The sequence below is a fragment of the Poromitra crassiceps genome (assembly GCF_964638095.1).
Source record: "Poromitra crassiceps genome assembly, chromosome: 9".
Lineage (NCBI taxonomy): Eukaryota > Metazoa > Chordata > Actinopteri > Beryciformes > Melamphaidae > Poromitra > Poromitra crassiceps.
The window spans coordinates 54,336,725-54,355,528 of record NC_139630.1 but is presented as its reverse complement, the minus strand read 5'-3'; the positions used below and the strand labels follow the sequence as shown (position 1 = coordinate 54,355,528).

Genomic DNA, 18,804 nt, shown 5'->3' with positions numbered 1-18,804 from the left:
CTTGGTTAAGGTTAGAGAAATGCTTTTCTTAAATACAAATGTGACTTACGGTTGAATAGTCTGAAAACACTGGGGACCATATCTCACGCTCCAGTGAAAGGGCAAACGTTATCTTTGCTAGTTTCTAGCACTCAAAATCGTTACGTGCCGACCAGAACGTAAGACTGAGGTCATGGTCATTTCTCATATTTCAGTGTGATCATCAGGTCTGATCCTTCAGAGCAGGATGGAGGAAACGTCTCTGCGTCTAACAGGTGGCTGGAGGCTAATTATTCTGCCAAGAGCCAAGAAGTCTGGAACCAAACACGATGAGAATCTGCCGACCATCCGACCGGCAACAAGCTGCTGCTGCCTGAGCGTCTCCAACAGAGGAACTCATCACTCACACAGTGTTACAAAATGAGGAGCTTGGTTCTGTAGAGTTCAATAGTCATCAGAATAAAGCCTTGGCATCTTACGTGTGTCTGCACACCAGGGACACGTACGTACATTTTAAAACTTGGTTAAGGTTATGGTTTGCGTTAGGCTTAAATAACAAAAATGTTTAATGTGACTTACAGTTGAAATGTAGACTTGGAACCCGCTGGGACTTGAACACGCGGCCCTCTGGTGTGAAAAGCAAGTGTTTACGCCCTCCATCCACCCCGACCACAACAACACCCTTACTGGCCACCGCACTATTTCAATAGCAGACCCGATAACGTTGCTATGCAACAATACACGATAGAAACGTGATCTGCAACGTATTTTCGTTTCACTAACGTGATGTGCTACGTATCCGTGGATTGCAGAATCCGACATTTTATTCTGGCGACATTGCGACACGTGTGCCCACCTGTCAATCATCCCAATCAGACGTAGCTCACGACATGGGAAAGGAGAGAAGGCGGAGAGTTCTGTGAAGCTGGCCACAATATAATTTGCTGAAGCAGTTCTTTTTTTACAGTTCTGCATGCGATGCGCTTCCATAGGGATCTGAGCCTGAGAGAGGAGAGAGACTGACCCTGTTCTGACAGAACCAGGACAAACTGGTCCAGACTGTCTGCACAACATGGAAATAACTTGTCGAATGGTGTCATGTCGACTGAGGGAACACCTTTAAAACGGCCTTAACAGCCCAAACATACCATACGCCGATGCTACGCTGAAGCAACGCAGCGTGAGTGAACACGTGCGACGCCGCGCGTACGCTGCAGCGATAGTTAGTTTCAGCTTATGGTCTATTTTTCAAGCACGCAAGCAGCCAGGCGTGACGTCAATGTAAGTTGTGAGCGGGGGCAGCGCAGCGCCGCGCCGCGGGCAAAACAGAACGAGGCGTGGAGCAAAACAGAGTGCTCCTGGTGAGAATGGCAAGGCTCCTGCTGGAAGCTTCCGTGAAGCACTGCTTCAGCGCTCCTTCTGAGATACTTCTGAGATACGAGATGGGGGTATGGTGGAGCAGTGGTAAGCGCTGTCGCCTCACAGGACCTTGGAAGGTCCTGGGTTCGATTCTCGCCTGGGACACTGTGAGCGCTGTGGTTGTGTTCCCCCCCCATATCCTCAGTGCCTACTGCCCAGGTGGGTTATCTCGTCGTAAGGGCCCTTCTCTCTGTGTGGAGTTTGCATGTTCTCCCCGTACCCCCCAGGGGGTTCCTCCGTATATAACCCCCCCACTAAAAACATGCAGAAGATCAGATCGTCATCGTCATCCGACCAGTGATGACAACATCCGAAGTTGGTCCCCGGGCGCTGTACGAGAAAGCGACCACTGCTCCTGGCCTGCCCCTCGGAGGAAAGGACATGCCTGGATGGGTTAAATGCAGAGGACACTTTTCACTGGCCACCGTCAGCATGAGTGTGTTGTGGCCGCATGCATGTATTGTGGTGTTCGTGTGACAATAAAAGACGGGGCTTGTCCGTTACGAGAGATGCTTGTGGTGTGAACCAAGCATAAGGCATGAAGGTCTGCAGTGCAGAGGTAATGGAGCTGGGAACTATCCCAGTCGAATGACGTCACACCCGATTTGATCGTGTTCCAGCCTAGCTCTAGCCAGGCTGTTTATTATTAGCAATAACAGTTGATAACAACAGAAGTTAGACAGTACTGCGTACAGAAGTGTTATTTACTACAGCTTTCAATGACGCCAAAGTGGTCCTGACTCCTGACCAAACGTCAGTATTTACGTAAAAACATTTTTCTTATGCGTTTTTTAATCTGTCATCTGAAAACACAGGCGGGTCAACCAGCAAAAGGCTTTTGACTGAAAATCTAACCTGTTCTACAAACTTTAATGACGGATGAAAGTTTCGCAGTCGGTGTGTAAACATGTGTGCATGAGGTCGTACTTATTTCAAAATGTACGTCAATTTCTGACAAAGAATACGGACATGGTGTGCAAAAACCTTATGGCAGATCACTGCACTGCTGTCGATAGCGGATTGTAGGTTTTTAGGGTGACCATGATCTTGATTCTACAAACATTTTCAAACAAGTTGATTTGCATTGGAAGCTGTGTTAATTTCCTTGAGGAAAACTAAATGTCCGTCGAATACCTATTTTCACTAGGGAAAATGTCATGATGACAAAAACTTGGAGAAATCTATTGAAAAGATCTTCAACAAATAAAAATTAGACTAAAATGTTAGGGAGGGACGAATTGGGGAGATCCAATCAGAAGAGATGAAGAAGAAGTTAAACAGTTAAATCTGTGTCTGTATTGCACGATCAAACCTTAATACCATTCCATAATAGCGATTAACAGATTGTTCCAATGAGTTTGGAAATGATAAAGAAACTATAGTTACATCTTTAACTAAGATGAGACTAAAATAAGATCAGATTAAAACTTGACTCAACAAAAACAGACGAGGTTGACCAAATATGAAAAACTAACAAGGACATTTGACACATAATAATAAATACATAAATAAATAGCTGACAAATTAACACTAATTGGAAACAAGAGAAACTATCTAACAGCAGGGGCTGATTTCTTCACTTAGAGTTTGTGTTAATTTATTTCAGATCCAAACAGCACAGTGTGCTGAGTCATCGTTAGCGACAGTGAACCAGACAAGCCATCAGTTCTTGACTACAGCCAAAATGTAATTGTACAAAATGGGACCTCTGGGTGGCAGCAGGCGGGCTAATGAGCAGAGCTAATTAGTTAACGAGCTCCTCATCCCGAGCTTCCTCCTCCTGCAGCTAATGGAGCATCAAGCTAACGGCAGCCATGTTTGCCACAGCTCATTTCCTGCTGTGTGACGCTGGCTTTCGTCCTCTGGGACTGACGCAGCACAGTGTTTCCTATCAGCTCAGTCTCTCTCTTTCTCCCCCTTTCTCTCTCTCTGTCCCTCTCTCTCTGTCTGTCTTTCTCTCTCTCTCTGTCCCTCTCTCTCTGTCTCTCTCTCTCTCTCTCTCTCTCTGTCCCTCTCTCTCTCTCTGTCTGTCTGTCTCTCCCTCTCTCTATCCCTTTCTCTCTGTCTCTCTCTCTCTCTGTCGGTCTCTCTCTCTGTCCCTCTCTCTGGTTGGCCTCAGGTCTTCCTGTCCAGGCCGGCGGCTCACAGCATCGCCACGCAAACGGCCCCGCCCCCATCTGCCACTGCCGCCTTCTTCATCAGGTCAGCCATCATCATCATCATCATCATCATCATCATCATCCTTTTGAAAAACACATTCTTAACATTTTTACATTGGTCGAGCACCAGAAATTGGTCATCTATGGACCAAGCCGTGCAAGTTGTCTTTTTGGATTTTTTTTTATAACTATTAGTTTTTTAATTATTATTATTACATTTATTAATTAACCAACTGATTGATTGATTGATTTTCAAATTGTGATAGGACGTGTCAGCTAAATTGTTATCTTTCCATAGCTGATTGTCCAATCATGATTAAACTTGGTCAACATGTTCAGATATCATCAATACCCATGTGTGCAAAGCTGTTACAGTACGGGGCTCGACGAATGCTAAAAAGACCAAAACCGGTTTTTTTGAACAAGTCTGTAATGTTTATTTCTGCTTCTGGCATTTTAACATGGGAGTAAATGGGGAAATTACTCCCTTTTGAAGCCATCCTCAAGTGGCCATTTGAGGAACTGCAGATTGGTACTTCCACGTTGGCTTAATTTTTTTCCTCCAGAGCGGAAGGCTGGGACTTGGTTTTTGCTCCACCTGAATATAGTGTGATCATCCAGGACGACCGGCTGAAAGTTGTAGATGGCGTGTGGAAGACAGAGCAGCAACACTGTAGATGTGTCACCAGAACCAGAACCAGCCCCGACCATTAAATGAGACGTGTGGAGGTTAGAGGAGCGGCGCTGCTGCTTCCACGCCCTGCGTTGAGCTCCCTCTAATTGGCAGATTTTCTATTTTTACCCGGTTGGACCGGCTGCAGCTGTCAGAACCAACAGGTCTCTGCTCTCCCTGCAAAGTTATATCTTTTATGCTGTTCCCAGGCAAAACTAATATGCAGCATCGGAATCTGGGCGATGTTACACACATTATCTATCTATCTATCTATCTATCTATCTATCTATCTATCTATCTATCTATCTATCTATCTACTGTATCTATCTATCTATCTATCTCCGTCTGTCTGTCTGTCTGTCTGTCTGTCTGTCTGTCTGTCTGTCTGTCTGTCTGTCTTTCTGTCTGTTGGATCAATGAGATTTTCAAACTGTATTTAATAATTGATTGGATTCATATAGCGCCTTTCAAGACACTCAAAGCGCTTCACATATCAGGGGAGGGAGGGGCAGGGAACTCAACTCATCCACCCCCGATGTGTAGCACCCACCTGGGTGATGCACATTAGCCAGTTTGCGCCAGAATGCTCACCACACATCGGCTCTCACGGTGGAAAGTTGAGGACTGAATGTGCCAATTTAGGGCGGGTTCACACCAGCCTTGTTTAGTCCGGTCTATCGGACCTTTCCCCTTTAGTACAGTCCATAGGGTCGGTGTGAACGCTCCTACTCGAACTCTGGTGCGGACTAAAAACCGCGCTCTGGTTCGCCTGTGAGAGGTGGGACTTCGCGGAAGCAACCGGTCCTCGGCTGGCACCTCGGACCTGTTCACGCTTCTTGCGTCGTCCCTTAAAAAGTGATAATGGACACCTCGTCGTGCATTAACCCTTACATAATCACTATCCAACTACTGTAATTTCACTCACCAGTCACCATGGAAATATCCATGAGGATAACTAAATGGTTGCAATCAATCACGTATTTCTCAGTCTGGGCTATTTATCCAAAATCCGAGTCATCAGCACTTGCATGTGGACAATCTGCGCTGATTAACAAACGCTGATTTATTCGTGGAGGTGGGACTACGAGGAGATGAATTGTGGGGGAATCCTGCAATTGTCTGCAATGTGTTTCGGGGTTCTGCTTACACAGATTGTAGACGGTTACACTGTGATGTCCGAGACTTAACGCCAACATTTTTGCCATAATCCTACGGTATAGGCTATATTCATGTCTCGTATAGCCTGCGTGTGCAGGAGCACTGGGTAAACAAGCGTTATAGGCTGGTGGAGACACTTGTAAATTCTGAGGGAACCCTCAATGATTCTTCCAGATTAAGGTTTGAATTAAATTAGCTTTCGTTTTTATTAAAAATGTCCCGACTCCATGGATGTTATACCAGTATAAAAAGAACAAGGGGTCCATGTTTTGAAACCGTAGGCTATATTACTCCAACGTACAGCAGATAATTTCAGCGAACAGGTAGCATAGTGGTAGAATAGCCGTCCCGTAAAAATCCCACTCAGGGCGGTATTATATTTTTTGAAAATGTAGCATAAATTGTTAATCTGGACATAATTATATCTTTATGTATAAAGCTGCTGAATATACACTGTGTACATAGCAGAATAAGTGAACATGCCCATTCATGGTAACGGTCATATTTCGACGTCAGCTTGACGTTCCCGCGTAGACGTCTAAATCATCCCCCAAACCGGCTGTGATTTGGCCACGTCCTGGACGTCACTGAAAGATGTCATCACAATGTTATCATGGCGTAATTTTGCTTGCTGGGTACCCGAACGCCTGTCCTGTCACTTTTGAAAGTCAGCAGCACTTGTGACTTCTCAAACCTGGCTTCAGATCCTGTCATGCTCATGAGCTGCCGTCGTCACATTTTGGTGCATTATTGCAGTTGTGAAACACAGACAGCAGGATGTGATGCAAGCTAATCCCTCGGATCGCTCTGTGCTGTCCTGGGTTTAGTCCTGGGTTTAGTCCTGGGTTTAGCAGCGAGACAGTGCTGTCCAGGAAGTCATTATACACAAGCTTATGGGCCAAATGCCAGAAACCCACTTTGGGGCAACTTTAGCCTCCTTACTGGCACAGCAGTATTTGACATTCAGTCCATTTTGGGGGAAAGTCAGAGCTGAAGACGCATAGCAGCAGACCCATATGGCTATGGCTTTTCCATTGGCACGAGTCGAGCCTATAGACGGTTTTAACTTGACAACAAAAACATTCTAAATTGAACCCCTGCTCACTTCCTGTTGCAGTGTTTGCTATGGACATAAAAGAAAAAAAAACATTCAAGTGCAGGACTGACCATTCTGTGAAACCGTCTACACAGCTGAGCAGCGAAAACAAAAGTAACGATGTTGAGTGAATATTTCTGCAGTTTGCCGAATGCTGAGAAAAAGGAAGTGCTGTGGGGTTGCGCTCTGGTGAAAACCGTCTATAGCCACTAGGGGTGTCACAATATATCGTCCCACGAAATTTCGCGATAGTAAAACGTCACGATATGTATCGTTGAGATGAAATCTCATATCGTGAAAAAAAAAAAAAAAAAAAAAAAAAATCTTCAAAAGTAGACAAAGAAACGTCTTTGTTTGTTGAAGTTCAATGTGTGGAAAGTAGTTCAGTTGAACAAGTCTCTGAAGAGACACATGAGAAGTTATACAGGAGAGAAACCATTCAATTGAGTTTCTGGCAAAACTGTTTACTTGACAGGAAAAACTGAAGATGCATAAAAAATAGACTAAGAAAAGTCTTGTTGTTTGAGTTTGAAGAAAAACTGAAGATGCATAATGAGAATTTATACTGCTGAGAAACCTTTTAGTTCAAAGTAAATCTAAGTGACGGTGTAACTCATTCTATTTCAAGATAAGCCTTATCTCCAATCTCATGTTTTTTCTAGTTGTTATTGTAATAACAATTTCCCACAACAGCATGTTTTGTATTTGTGCATTTCAAATAAAATACTACTTTTCCAGTCATATATTGTCATTATTCAAGTTTAAAAAAATATTGTTAAAATCGTATCGTATCGTATCGTTATCGTGAACCCAGTATCGTGATACGTATCGTATCGTGAACTGAGTGTATCGTGACACCCCTAATAGCCACACATTTGTACTGAAAAGCGTTAGTAGCTCCTACTACGTCAGGACAAAGTGGCATCAACTCTTCTGTTTAAATGCTTGTATTATTATTATATTGTATTATTATAGTATTATATATTTAAGCAATATAGCATGAGAGCCAGTGTGTTGTGGCAAATATATCCCGCTGATCAGCTGTTATCCCACGAGGCCGCAGGCCGAGTGGGATAACTGCTGAGCAGCGGGATATATGCCACAACACACGCAGCTCGATATAATAATAATAATAATACTATAAGTCCGACTGGCATGGCATTCTGATAGAGTCAGTTGAAACACTACTGTAAGGCGGGACCTCTAGCAAGAAGATAGACGTGCGGGTGATTTGATTGGATCGTTCTGGAGACTGAAGTTGACATTGGCCAATCCTGGCGCTTGCTGAGAAGCTGAGAGCTTTCTGCAAAGCCCGACACGCAGCTCGAGCGCAGCGCTGCATTCTCAGCGCTTGCTGAGAAGCTGAGTGCTTTCTGCAAAGCCCGACACCAACTAACGTTACGGGGTTAAATGCGGGGTTAACAGCCTTTTTTTTGCAAAGAAGACATTAGCCCGCGTCTATTCTTGTACAAAACATAATTTTCTGCGAAGTATTAGTAAAGTTATAAGCGAAGATCGATTCACAAGGATCTGACAGCTGTCTCCGCCATTTTGTTTTTTCTACATTGTCATTTGAGGTAACCAAAGCCTTTTAGTAAGAGAGTTGCCATGGCAACTCATAACCCATGGCCATGGGTTATGAGAGTGGGTTACGGTATTTATACAATGGCTGTGAACCAATCAGATTGCTTGATTTGAGAGAGCCGTTTTATAAACAGTATATATACAGTATATATATATATAATATATATATACTTTATATATATATATATACAGTATATATATTTACAGTATACAGTATATATGTATACACTTGGGCTAATGTACTTACTATAATAATAATATACAGTCAATGTGTACAGCAGAAAACTTTCCAAAACACCAGACGTACGATAATTATCGTATTTGTACGATAATTATCGTATTTGTACGATAATTATCGTATTTGCAATGATCATTTTGACCCTCTGGTATGATAATTCAACACTTCCCAGAATGCATTTCGGCACTGAAGGAGCAGAGAACACTCAGCGCCGCCATGTTTTCCCCGCAAGACACCTATTTAGTTTGTGTTTTTTTGGGCTCTACCTAACAGGCACCATGCTCTTTATTACGCTTAATCCAATCCTATTTCTCCAACCTTAAAAACGTTGATTGAGTTGTTTAACCGAAACCATAACAACGTTCTTGGAGACGGTCTTGTAGTGTCGAAAGATGACAAAAAAGGTGGCGTCCAGTGGCATTGAAAAATTAGGAAGAAGGTTTTGCCCAGTGTTGTTTGGAAAATCCCACATCCAGGATTTCGAAGTCTACTAAACAGTATTGTTTTAACATGCAATTTTGCAGGGAAATCAAACTACTGAAATCTGTAATTGACGGTTAATTAATTTAGCTTCTTCAAAGATTATTATCATCATTATTACTATTATTACTATTACTACTGTATTATTATTATTATTATTATTATCCATTCGGTCAAGCAGTCTCTGTGGTTACCTGTGACACCTGCAGTCTGGAATCTGTTGTTTCAGATGAGCTCTGTGGTGGTTGGAGCTTTGCAACAAGGTTAAGACGTGCACACACACATACACACACAAACATGCACACACACACACACACACACACACACACGTGCATGCACACACACACACACATGCATAGGGATATAATTCCATACACACACACACGTGCGCGCGCGTGCACATCCACACACAAGTGCACCAAAGCGAGTCTCTTTGAAGCAGTAGAGGGAGAAGAGGGGGCGTCTCATCTCATGAAGTATTCATGTAGTGTGTGTGTGTGTGTGTGTGTGTGTGTGTGTGTGTGCGTGCGTGCATGCGTGCATTTGTGTGCGTGTGCCAGTGAGAGACTGTGTGTGTGTGTGTGTGTGTGTGTGAGAGAGAGAGAGACACTATGTGTGTGAGAGAGACAGTATAACAGTGTGTATGTAAGAGCAGGAGAGAGCACACTAGATGTGTGTGCACATGTCAGACGGAGAGAGAGAGAGGGGAGCAAACGGGCGATCAACAGCAGTTTCCGCGGCAGCTGTGTACTGACATGGTGCTGGGCGGGGCTATGAAGAGAGAGCAAGCGAGAGGAGGGCGAGCGAGGCAGGCAGAGTGTGAGGGAAGGTGAGCGAGAGAGAGAGGAGGGCGAACGAGGCAGGCATAGTGTGAGGGAAGGTGAGGGAGTGACAGAGAGAGAGGAGGGCGAACGAGGCAGGCAGAGAGTGCGGGAAGGTGAGAGAGGAGGGCGAACGAGGCAGGCAGAGAGTGAGGAGGGCGAACGAAGCAGGCAGAGAGTGTGAGGAGGGCGAATAAGGCAGGCAGAGAGTGTGAGGGAAGGTGAGCGAGAGAGAGAGGAGGGCGAACAAGGCAGGCAGTGAGTGTGCAGCAAGGTGAGAGAGGAGGGCGAACGAGGCAGGCAGAGAGTGTGAGGAGGGCGAACGAGGCAGGCAGAGAGTGTGAGGAGGGCGAACGAGGCAGGCAGAGAGTGTGAGGAGGGCGAACGAGGCAGGCAGAGAGTGTGAGGAGGGCGAACGAGGCAGGCAGAGAGTGTGAGGAGGGCGAACGAGGCAGGCAGAGAGTGTGAGGGCAGGTGAGTGAGAGAGAGAGAGGAGGGTGAACGAGCAGGCAGAGAGTTTGAGGAGGGTGAGCGAGAGAGAGAGGAGGGCGAACAAGGCAGGCAGAGAGTGTGAGGAGGGCGAACGAGGCAGGCAGAGAGTGTGAGGGAAGGTGAGCGAGAGAGAGAGGAGGGCGAACGAGGCAGGCAGAGAGTGTGAGGGAAGGTGAGCGAGAGAGATAGAGCGAGGCAGACGGACAGCCGGAGGGAGGGAAGGCTGGAGAGCCGCCAGTGTCTCCCGGCAACAACAGGCAGAGAGGAATCCTGTCCTTTAATCTCTCTTCCCCCTTTTCTTTACCTCCGTCCCTTCACGCTCTCCTTCACTTCATCCCTCTCTCTCTCTCTCTCTCTCCCTCTCTCTAGCTCTCTCTCTGCTGGAGTTAGAGACAGAGGGAGTGAAGGCATTGCTTTACTGCAGGAGAGCGAGAGAGGGAGAGGAAACAAAAGGTAGAAGGTAGGGATGCACGAAATATCGGCAATCGTAACGGTATCGTATTGTTTTAAGGTATCGTCCGATGAGCAAAGTAACGGCAATGTTAATATCGGTTTTACGTATCGGCCAAAATTTGAGGTAAATCTTTGACGTATGGGCTTTGCAGAAGGTTTTGTAAATAATTCACAGTCATGTTTGTTTTTTTCAGTATGCACAAAATGTGATCATCATAGAAACTTGTTTTTATACAGATCATATTGACATGGGTAAAAATCGGTCATCGGCCATAACAGCAATGTTAATATCGGAACTTACCAAAATGTTCATATCGGTGCATCCCTACTAGAAGGTGGGGAAAGGGTCCAGAGTGGAGAAACTGAAGTACAGTATAGGGTGACGTGAAGAGGGAGCGGGGAAGAGAGGTAGAACAAGACGAGAAGGTAGAGGAAAGAAGAAAGAGAATGATAGGTAATGAGAGACCCAGGTAGGTAGGTAGGTAGGTAAGTAGGTAGGTAGGTAGGTAGGTAGGTAGGTAGGAAATGATATAGGGAGAAGGAACATGGAGAGGTAGAGTAGAAAGAGAGGTAGAAAAGGTAGAGGAAAGCAGAAAGAATGATGGCTAAATAGAGATAATATGGTAGGAAACGAAAAGTAGGAGATCAAAGGGTATAGGGAGAGGAAACAGAAGTATAGGGAGAGGAGAAGACAGATAGAACAAGAGAAGGTGAAAAGAGACAGACAGGGAAAGCGAGAGAATATGGGAGGAGGTAGGCGAGAAAAGGAGAAGGATCATGATAGGGAGAGGTAAGTGTGTGAGAGAAGGAGCAGCAAGGCATTGAGAAGTAGAAGATGGTAGGCTACTGTAGGAAATGAGAGAATATAAGGAAGAAGAGAGAGGAACGGACTTTGGAATCGATCTGGATGTTACGTTTGGGACAGAAGATACTGATGGATGGATAGTTTATGGATACATAAACACTTTAAGAGATTCCACTGGACGCTTGATGGCAGAATAAGATGTGTTTTTAGACTGAGGAACTGAACTATCATGTAGTTCAGTTCCTAACTAAGGAACCTCGGAATGCTTTTTGAGAACTCTCGGAATACCTGAGGAAGTCCTCTGTTCAGACGGCTTCGTTTTGACACATTCAAAAGCAGAGGACACTGCTGGACAGATGGATATTACCATGTGAAGGGAAAAGTGTTGGATATTTCATAGTTGGATACGTAGCGGTTCTGAATTGACCCAAACTTTTCGCGAAATCCCTGCGTCTCTCTGAACCTCTCCGCCAGCCACTCTTCGTTTTTCTGGATAATGCTTCATCACAATTTCACACTTGACTCGCTATCCCCGAAAACCTCCGCGGTGCCACTTCCTGCTAGGACCACCTGGAGAGATTCTACCTGGCAAGAGCGTCGATCCGGTCGCCGCCATGCTTCGTCCAAATCCCACATGAGCGGAAACCTCAATGGGAGCTAGAGAACGAGCACCGAGAGACACATTTTACCGCTGTAGACCCCCGAGTTCAACACCCCATACCCCCATCCACCACCACCACCACCACCACCGCTGCACCGGCACATGTTGGGTCAATGGAATAAAACAAGGATGAATAAGCAAGAGAACAAGTTTGGACCCGGATCCACTCCATGGCAAAGAACTTTGACCCGATAATGGATTGGAAAGAACTGTGAGTATGGATGTGTCATCAATCAAAATTTTTGTTTATTTTTATTAAAGCTGCATTCAGTGATGTTTTTGGTTTAGAATAAGTGTTAAATGACTCTATTCTGACAGCAATCACTGAAATAGAGTGTTTGGTCAGTGACTTGAAACCCCCAACCCCCCACTGCCCTCTATCTCTCTCCTGTAGTCCTGCAGGCAGGACGGACGTATCTCCACAACTGTAACTCGTAGAGACTCAGGGATGGCGGCTTTCGATTCGGGGTGAAAAAATACATATAGTCATTTATTCGCGTCGCGATCTGACCTTCCGACGGAAGGTCGGATCGTGCTTGGTCAGATTCAACATTATTCAATCTTTGTTTGTCCGTGTTTAGCTATGAATCACAAATCAAACATTCCCCAACAACTGCCACCTGTTGGAGAATGTTGGATTGTTGTGGCATGGCCTAGTTTTAGCAGTGTTCTAAGCAGACCGCCTGACATGCAGCAGATGATAGAACACTCAAAGACACTTGAGACTTGACTTGGACTCTAACTTGGACTTAGAAATGACTTGTGAGCATCTCTGAACAGAAGATATTGAAGCTATTGATAACCTACTGATGCATGTTTCCCTGTCTGGCTGTGCGTCTGTCTGGCTGTTTACCTCTACCTCTCCCACCACTGTCTGCCCTACAGGGCTGAGCAGGTGGGTGTGAGCAGTACAGGGATGAGACGATATATTGAAATTCAATAGACAGCCATCACAGTTTCACAGGCTCTCTATCCAACAGAGTTGGGTCACCGGTCCGGTGTAGGAGCTTTAACCGGTTTGATTTAAAGGTCCAACCTGTAAGTTTGGGGAAAAAATCAATTGTTCACAGTGTTTTTTTTATTACCAATGAGGTAACTTCCTCATTGCGTTCAGCCATTCCAAAGCTATGCCTGTGTGCTAACAACACAGGCTATGTTAGCTAGCTAATGCAGTCAATGAATGTCAGCAAACAAACAACAAACAACACAGAGTCCAGTAAAAAGTCCACACAGAAAAAGAAAGAAAGATTTATCTAATGAAGCCTGTCTGGCCAAACAGCAGCAATGTGACCGACGACCCTACTTATATACCTTATGCAGCCCCGCCCACTTGACCCATTGTATCGCGACTTCCTGTTCAAAACTCTGGCTGTTTTTTTACCTGCTCAAACTAGCCTGACTCACCTGGTCAAGTTTAACTCACATGTGTCAGACTAGGTTTATGAGTCACAGGAAGTGTTAATACAATCAGAACCTCCGATTGTATACTTCCTGTTAGTCTCTTACGGTCTCTGGTGAATACTCCCATCACTTATATAGCCTCAGACTGATGACATCACTGTTGACATCATCACTGAACTATAGCCTCAGCCTTAAAGCATTTAATCTGCCCTAATTAAAAAATCCGTCACACGCATGGATGCTCTTTACACTTCCTGAAAGTTTCAGCCCAATAACACGTAAAACGGCATAACTGTGGCCGGCCAAAATTCTTGAAACAAACAGACAAAGTCCACAATGCCAAATTTATATATAGATAGTAGGGGGAAGGGGGGGGGGATCGATATTGTATCGATATTTGGACGCCAATTATCGATATACAGTACTTTTTTTTTTTTTGCCAGGCCACCCACCGGGCATCTGCCCAAAGCGCCCGATGTTGCAGTCTGCGCCTGCAGTGGCGTATTGAGTCCAGAGAAGCCTAATAATGTAGCCTATGTGTGGGGCAAAAACAAAACAAAAAAACTGCATGTTTTACTTCCGGTGAGGTCAAGGAAAAGGTAGGAAAAGGAGTTAGACAATATATCAAAATATCGCAATATTCAATATATTGCAATACTATCATATCGTGACTCAAGTATCGTTTTAGTATCGTATCGTGGGCATCTGGTGATTCCCACCCCTAATAGATAGATGTGATGTGATCAGTGATTTATGACAGACAGATCTGCACTACTTACTTCTCACCTGGTTGTGATTTTTATGAACATTTTATGACAGAAAATGACAAATTAATGGCGGGAAATCCCTTGCATCGTATGCCTAACCCGGAAGAGGGTGTGTGACTTTGACTGAGTCACTGCAGGCAGGGGAGCAGTCCAGCCTGTAGAGGGCATCGCTTTACTGCTGGAATCAATCCAGACTGAGGGAAATACAATACACTGTATCGTCCCCATGGGGACATCTGTCTTCCACTGAAATGTTGCACGCATAACTGCCTCCATCGTAGCACAAATAAAAACAAACAACCTATACACACTATCAACAGCATACAAAATCACAGCTATACAAAATAGACATAGTGCACATTCCTCATATTACACAACCAGTGATCAGAACACCATGAAGCTATCTTAACCCCCAATACATTTAAGCAGATAAGTACATATACATGTATTTATCTGCTTATTTATTTATTTATTTATTTATTTAATGATATGGCAGGTACGGTACCCCATACAGAACACCATGAAGCTATCTTAAACCCTGCAGCCTCAAGCAAATCAATTCTCAATTCTCGAGTGACATCACTGATGTCTATCATTGCTGATGCGTCTGTCTGTGTGTCTGTGAATTCCCTCCTCGCTGGGTTTCGTTATTATTATGATGACATCATCAGTGTCCATCATAAATAACTCATGGCATCACAATTCTTGAGTGACATCACTGATGTCTATCATATCTGGTGCTGTCACAATGGCTCTGTGAGAAGGCCTAATATCACAATCGACAGATTAATCGAGTATCAAAATAATCATTAGTTGCAGCCCTACTTGAAAATGAACGCACGCGGACAGACACCACGGATCAGTGTGGCCACGCCCTAAGAGGCATCATTAGTTGACATCAGTTCACTGGAAATTGTGACATCACCGTCACTTGACATTGTGACATCATCAGTGATGTCATAAATCCTTCCCTGCTGAGGCAATAATTAGGACCGGTAAGACGGTGTCACCTCTAGTAGGACGAAATCATCCAGACCTCAATGAATTGAGTAAATCATAGGTACCAGCAAATAATCTATTGATCCAGGTTTGTTGATCAAAATGAATGAACAAGACGAAGGCTCAATGTTGTCGCCACTGTGTAACGCGGTGATCAGAGTGGATGATATTGAATTCAACGTCGACAAGGTCGTCCTCTGCACCTGCAGCCAATACTTCCACGCTCTTCACCCAAGGCAGGACGTCCCAGGACAACATCTACGACATCGCTGGCCCCGTGTCGACAGACATGATGCGTCTCCTCATAGAGTACGCCTACACCCGCTCTGTCCCGGTGAGCGAGGGCAACGTACAGGAGCTGTTGATAGCAGCGGACTACCTCGGCTTAATGGGCATCGTACACTCCTGCTGTGACTTCCTGGAGGTGCGGCATCGGTATCTTTAATTTCGTGGACTTCTACTACTGCCTGGACCTGAGGCGCCAGGCCTTTCTCTTCATCCTGGCACGCTTTGAACTCTGAAGAGTTCCTGGAACTCTCTCTGGAGCAGCTGACGCACATCCTGGGACAGGACGTGAGGCGGTAGAGCACAGCGTTCGAGGCCGTGCTCCGCTGGATCGCCCACTCGCCCGAGGAGCGCGAAGGTCACATCTCCGTGCTGCTGCACCAAGATCCGCCTGGCCTTGATGACCACAGACCTACTCCTAAAACGTTCAGAAACAAATGCCCTGAAAGTTGGTGAACAAGTTTGGTTTTGGTTTCCCTGAACACACAGTATTTAGTGATCCTACAACTGTTGTTGGTTATATTGAGTGTGTTCTTAATAAACATCTAAACTTGCGTAATATGAAGGGAAAAAATCCCTTGATTTGTACGATTTCGTGGTTGGTGGACCATGTCAAATATCGGACGGTTTATTCCTGTTCTGTGTCTGTTATATCCTCTCTCTCTCTCACTTTCTCAATCCTTCTCTGCCTTGTTTCTGCTTCTCTCCTTCTCTTCTCTCTCTCGCTCTCTCTCTCTTTTCCTTTGTTATTTGTTTCTATATATCAACACTCCATTGGCGGTACCGAACTGTTAATGTCAGCATCTTAGCGACACGCACACACACAACACCCACACACACACAACACACACACACACACACACACATTCACCTTGAAAGGGTGCAATGCTGCAGTTTGTGCCCAGACTATACTGATAAAGGTCATTTCAGTTGATGCTGGCTATACTGGCCCACTATTCACCTTATGTTCCAACACACTACAGGGGTCAGCTAGTTACTTCCTATTGTGTTGACACTTCCTGTGACAGTACAGTACTAGTGAGCAGGTAAAACAGACAGTGTTTTGAACAGGAAGTCATAACACAACTGAGTCAAGTGGGCGGGGCTACATAAGGTGAATAACTCTGTTCATGTGGGCGGGAATACGTCAGCAGACGTATTTAAAATGCTTCATCGCGGCGTTCACGTTATGCATTGGGGCCAGACTTTGGGGGCAGTCGTATTGAAGTGAGTGAGTTATAAGTCAATTATGTCTCTGTCTCTGTCTGTCTCCCTCTCCCCCTCGCTCTCTCGCTCTCTCTGAAAGATGTATTTTAAATCAGAACAGTGCTTTCTGGCTGTGGGCCGCTCTTCACGATTGAACGTTCTGCATAAATTGAGAGTGGAAATAGCTTCTCAGTCTTCACACTGACCTAAAAACATGACGTGTTGGTGGAACTTGAATTCTAAGTATCAGACACCCAGGGGGAGAGTTTTGAATCCAAGACAGTTTTGGGGTGGAGGTGTCTCAAAACTCTTCATCCCGGACTCTTCCTCTCCGTCTCCTCTTCCTCCTCACAGCTGTTGGCAGCCTGTCAACTTTAACTTTTGTTTTTATGTTTTTTCTTTTCTTTTTCCTAATCAGATACTCTTTAAAAGGCCCTTAAAGGTGTGATGTGACGTTTCTATGCGTCTTTTCTACAGCGCTCCATCAGTGATCCAGAAGATTCAACAGGCTGCATGCAACACTATAGCTAATGTTAGCTTAGAAAACATCAACAATGACCCACCACAACACAGTCCAACAAAATTGATTGTTTTAGCTATGTGTAGTTTGCTGTGTTAGCCTTTTACCATGACACTCTGCAGAAGACCTGTGTTGTTAGCAGACTAAACAGCTGATTGGAGTCAAAAGTTACCCACAAAATGATCAACATATTGTGATATTGTGGTTTTAGGCTAATGATACTTTAGCTTGCTTGTTAATGTGGAGGAACTTGGTATGTAGCCAACATAGCTAGCCAATCTGTGGTGGTAGCGCTCTTGCCTCATTACATTACATTACATTACGTCATTTGGCAGACGCTTTTATCCAAAGCGACTTACAATAACACATTTTTGTCAGCAATAGAGCAATCAACTATGCAGCACAGTCTAAGATAACTACAACTTCTGAAGTAACAGTGGTACAAGTTTAGGTTAGTGGTACAAGTTTAGGTTAGTATTTTTTTTTTTTTTTTAGAAAGAGAGAAAGAAGTTAGATCAAGAAGGGCCCAGATGGAGCCTGAAAAGGTGAGTCTTTAGTCTTTTCCGAAAGATCGGCAGTGATTCAGCCGTCCTGACTGAAGGTGGAAGCTCATTCCACCATTGAGGTGCCAGGGACGAGAAGAGTCGAGATCGGGATGAGCGACTTTTGAGCCCCCGTAGCGAAGGAGGGGCGAGGCGACCTGCACTGGTGGAGGAGCGAAGGGAGCATCACAGCAAGAAGGTCCGGGGTTCGATTCCCACCTAGGATGCTGTTGGCACTGGGTGCATGTCTCCCCATGCCCACCAGATGGGCTATCTGGTGAAAAGGGCCTTTCTGTGTGGAGCTTGCATGTTCTTCCCGTGCTCGCCTGGGGTTTCTTCCACACATCGGTATGGACCACCACTAAAAACATGCAGAAAATCGTCACCTGACCAGCGACGATGAAGACTGAAGTTGGGCCACGGGCGCTGTAGGCTACACTAGAACGTTGCCCACATGCTCCTGGCCTGCCCCCTGGAGGAAGGGCATGCCTCGATGGGATAAATGCAGAGACTGTATTTAACACATTCACTGCCAGCCATTTTTTTTTTACTGTAGGTAGGTTCTGCCAGAGGTTTTTTTTGAGGATTCTGGCTCATCTTTCAAGACCCGAGGATTCTTTTCTGCTAAGATTTTGTGAACACACAATATCTCAAAAGAACTAATAGAATGTGTGCTTTCTCTGTCTAAAAGAGTTAGTTTGTAGAGTTAGTAGTTATGTAAGCATTAGCAGTTGAATACAGCATGGTTTCAGCGTCAGAAAAATTATTCAGAGATAAACGGCTTTTTGTGAAATTCGATAGAACAGTCACTTTAACCATTCATTTTTGGCATCAGTAAGACGTCAGACATCTAAACAATAGTTTTGAACAGTAATTTCCTCCATAACAGCAGGAAACCCCCCTCTGCTTCCAACTCCTCCCTCCGTGTGTGTCTTCTTGGCTGCAGCGGCCGTGTCACAAGCTCGTTGCTGCTGCTGTAACCTCGCGTCACCAGGCTCATTGCTTTGCTGCTGCTGTGCCTGTCTGCGCGGCCGCTCTTTGAGGAAGTCTGGATCGGCTCGCTCGT

The 18,804-nt window shown here is 45.0% G+C and overlaps 1 protein-coding gene across 1 annotated transcript in view; it reads left to right on the top strand.

Moving 5' to 3' along the window:
• LOC310782407 (kinesin-like protein KIF26A) overlaps positions 1-18,804 on the top strand; it is a gene marked incomplete at both ends in the record, with an annotated part of 63,162 nt that overhangs the window by 14,217 nt on the left and 30,141 nt on the right. The window contains one exon of the mRNA XM_083643067.1: positions 3,518-3,600. Within this exon, the coding sequence (XP_083499193.1) occupies positions 3,518-3,600 (83 nt within the window). The remainder of the gene's footprint in view (positions 1-3,517; positions 3,601-18,804) is intronic.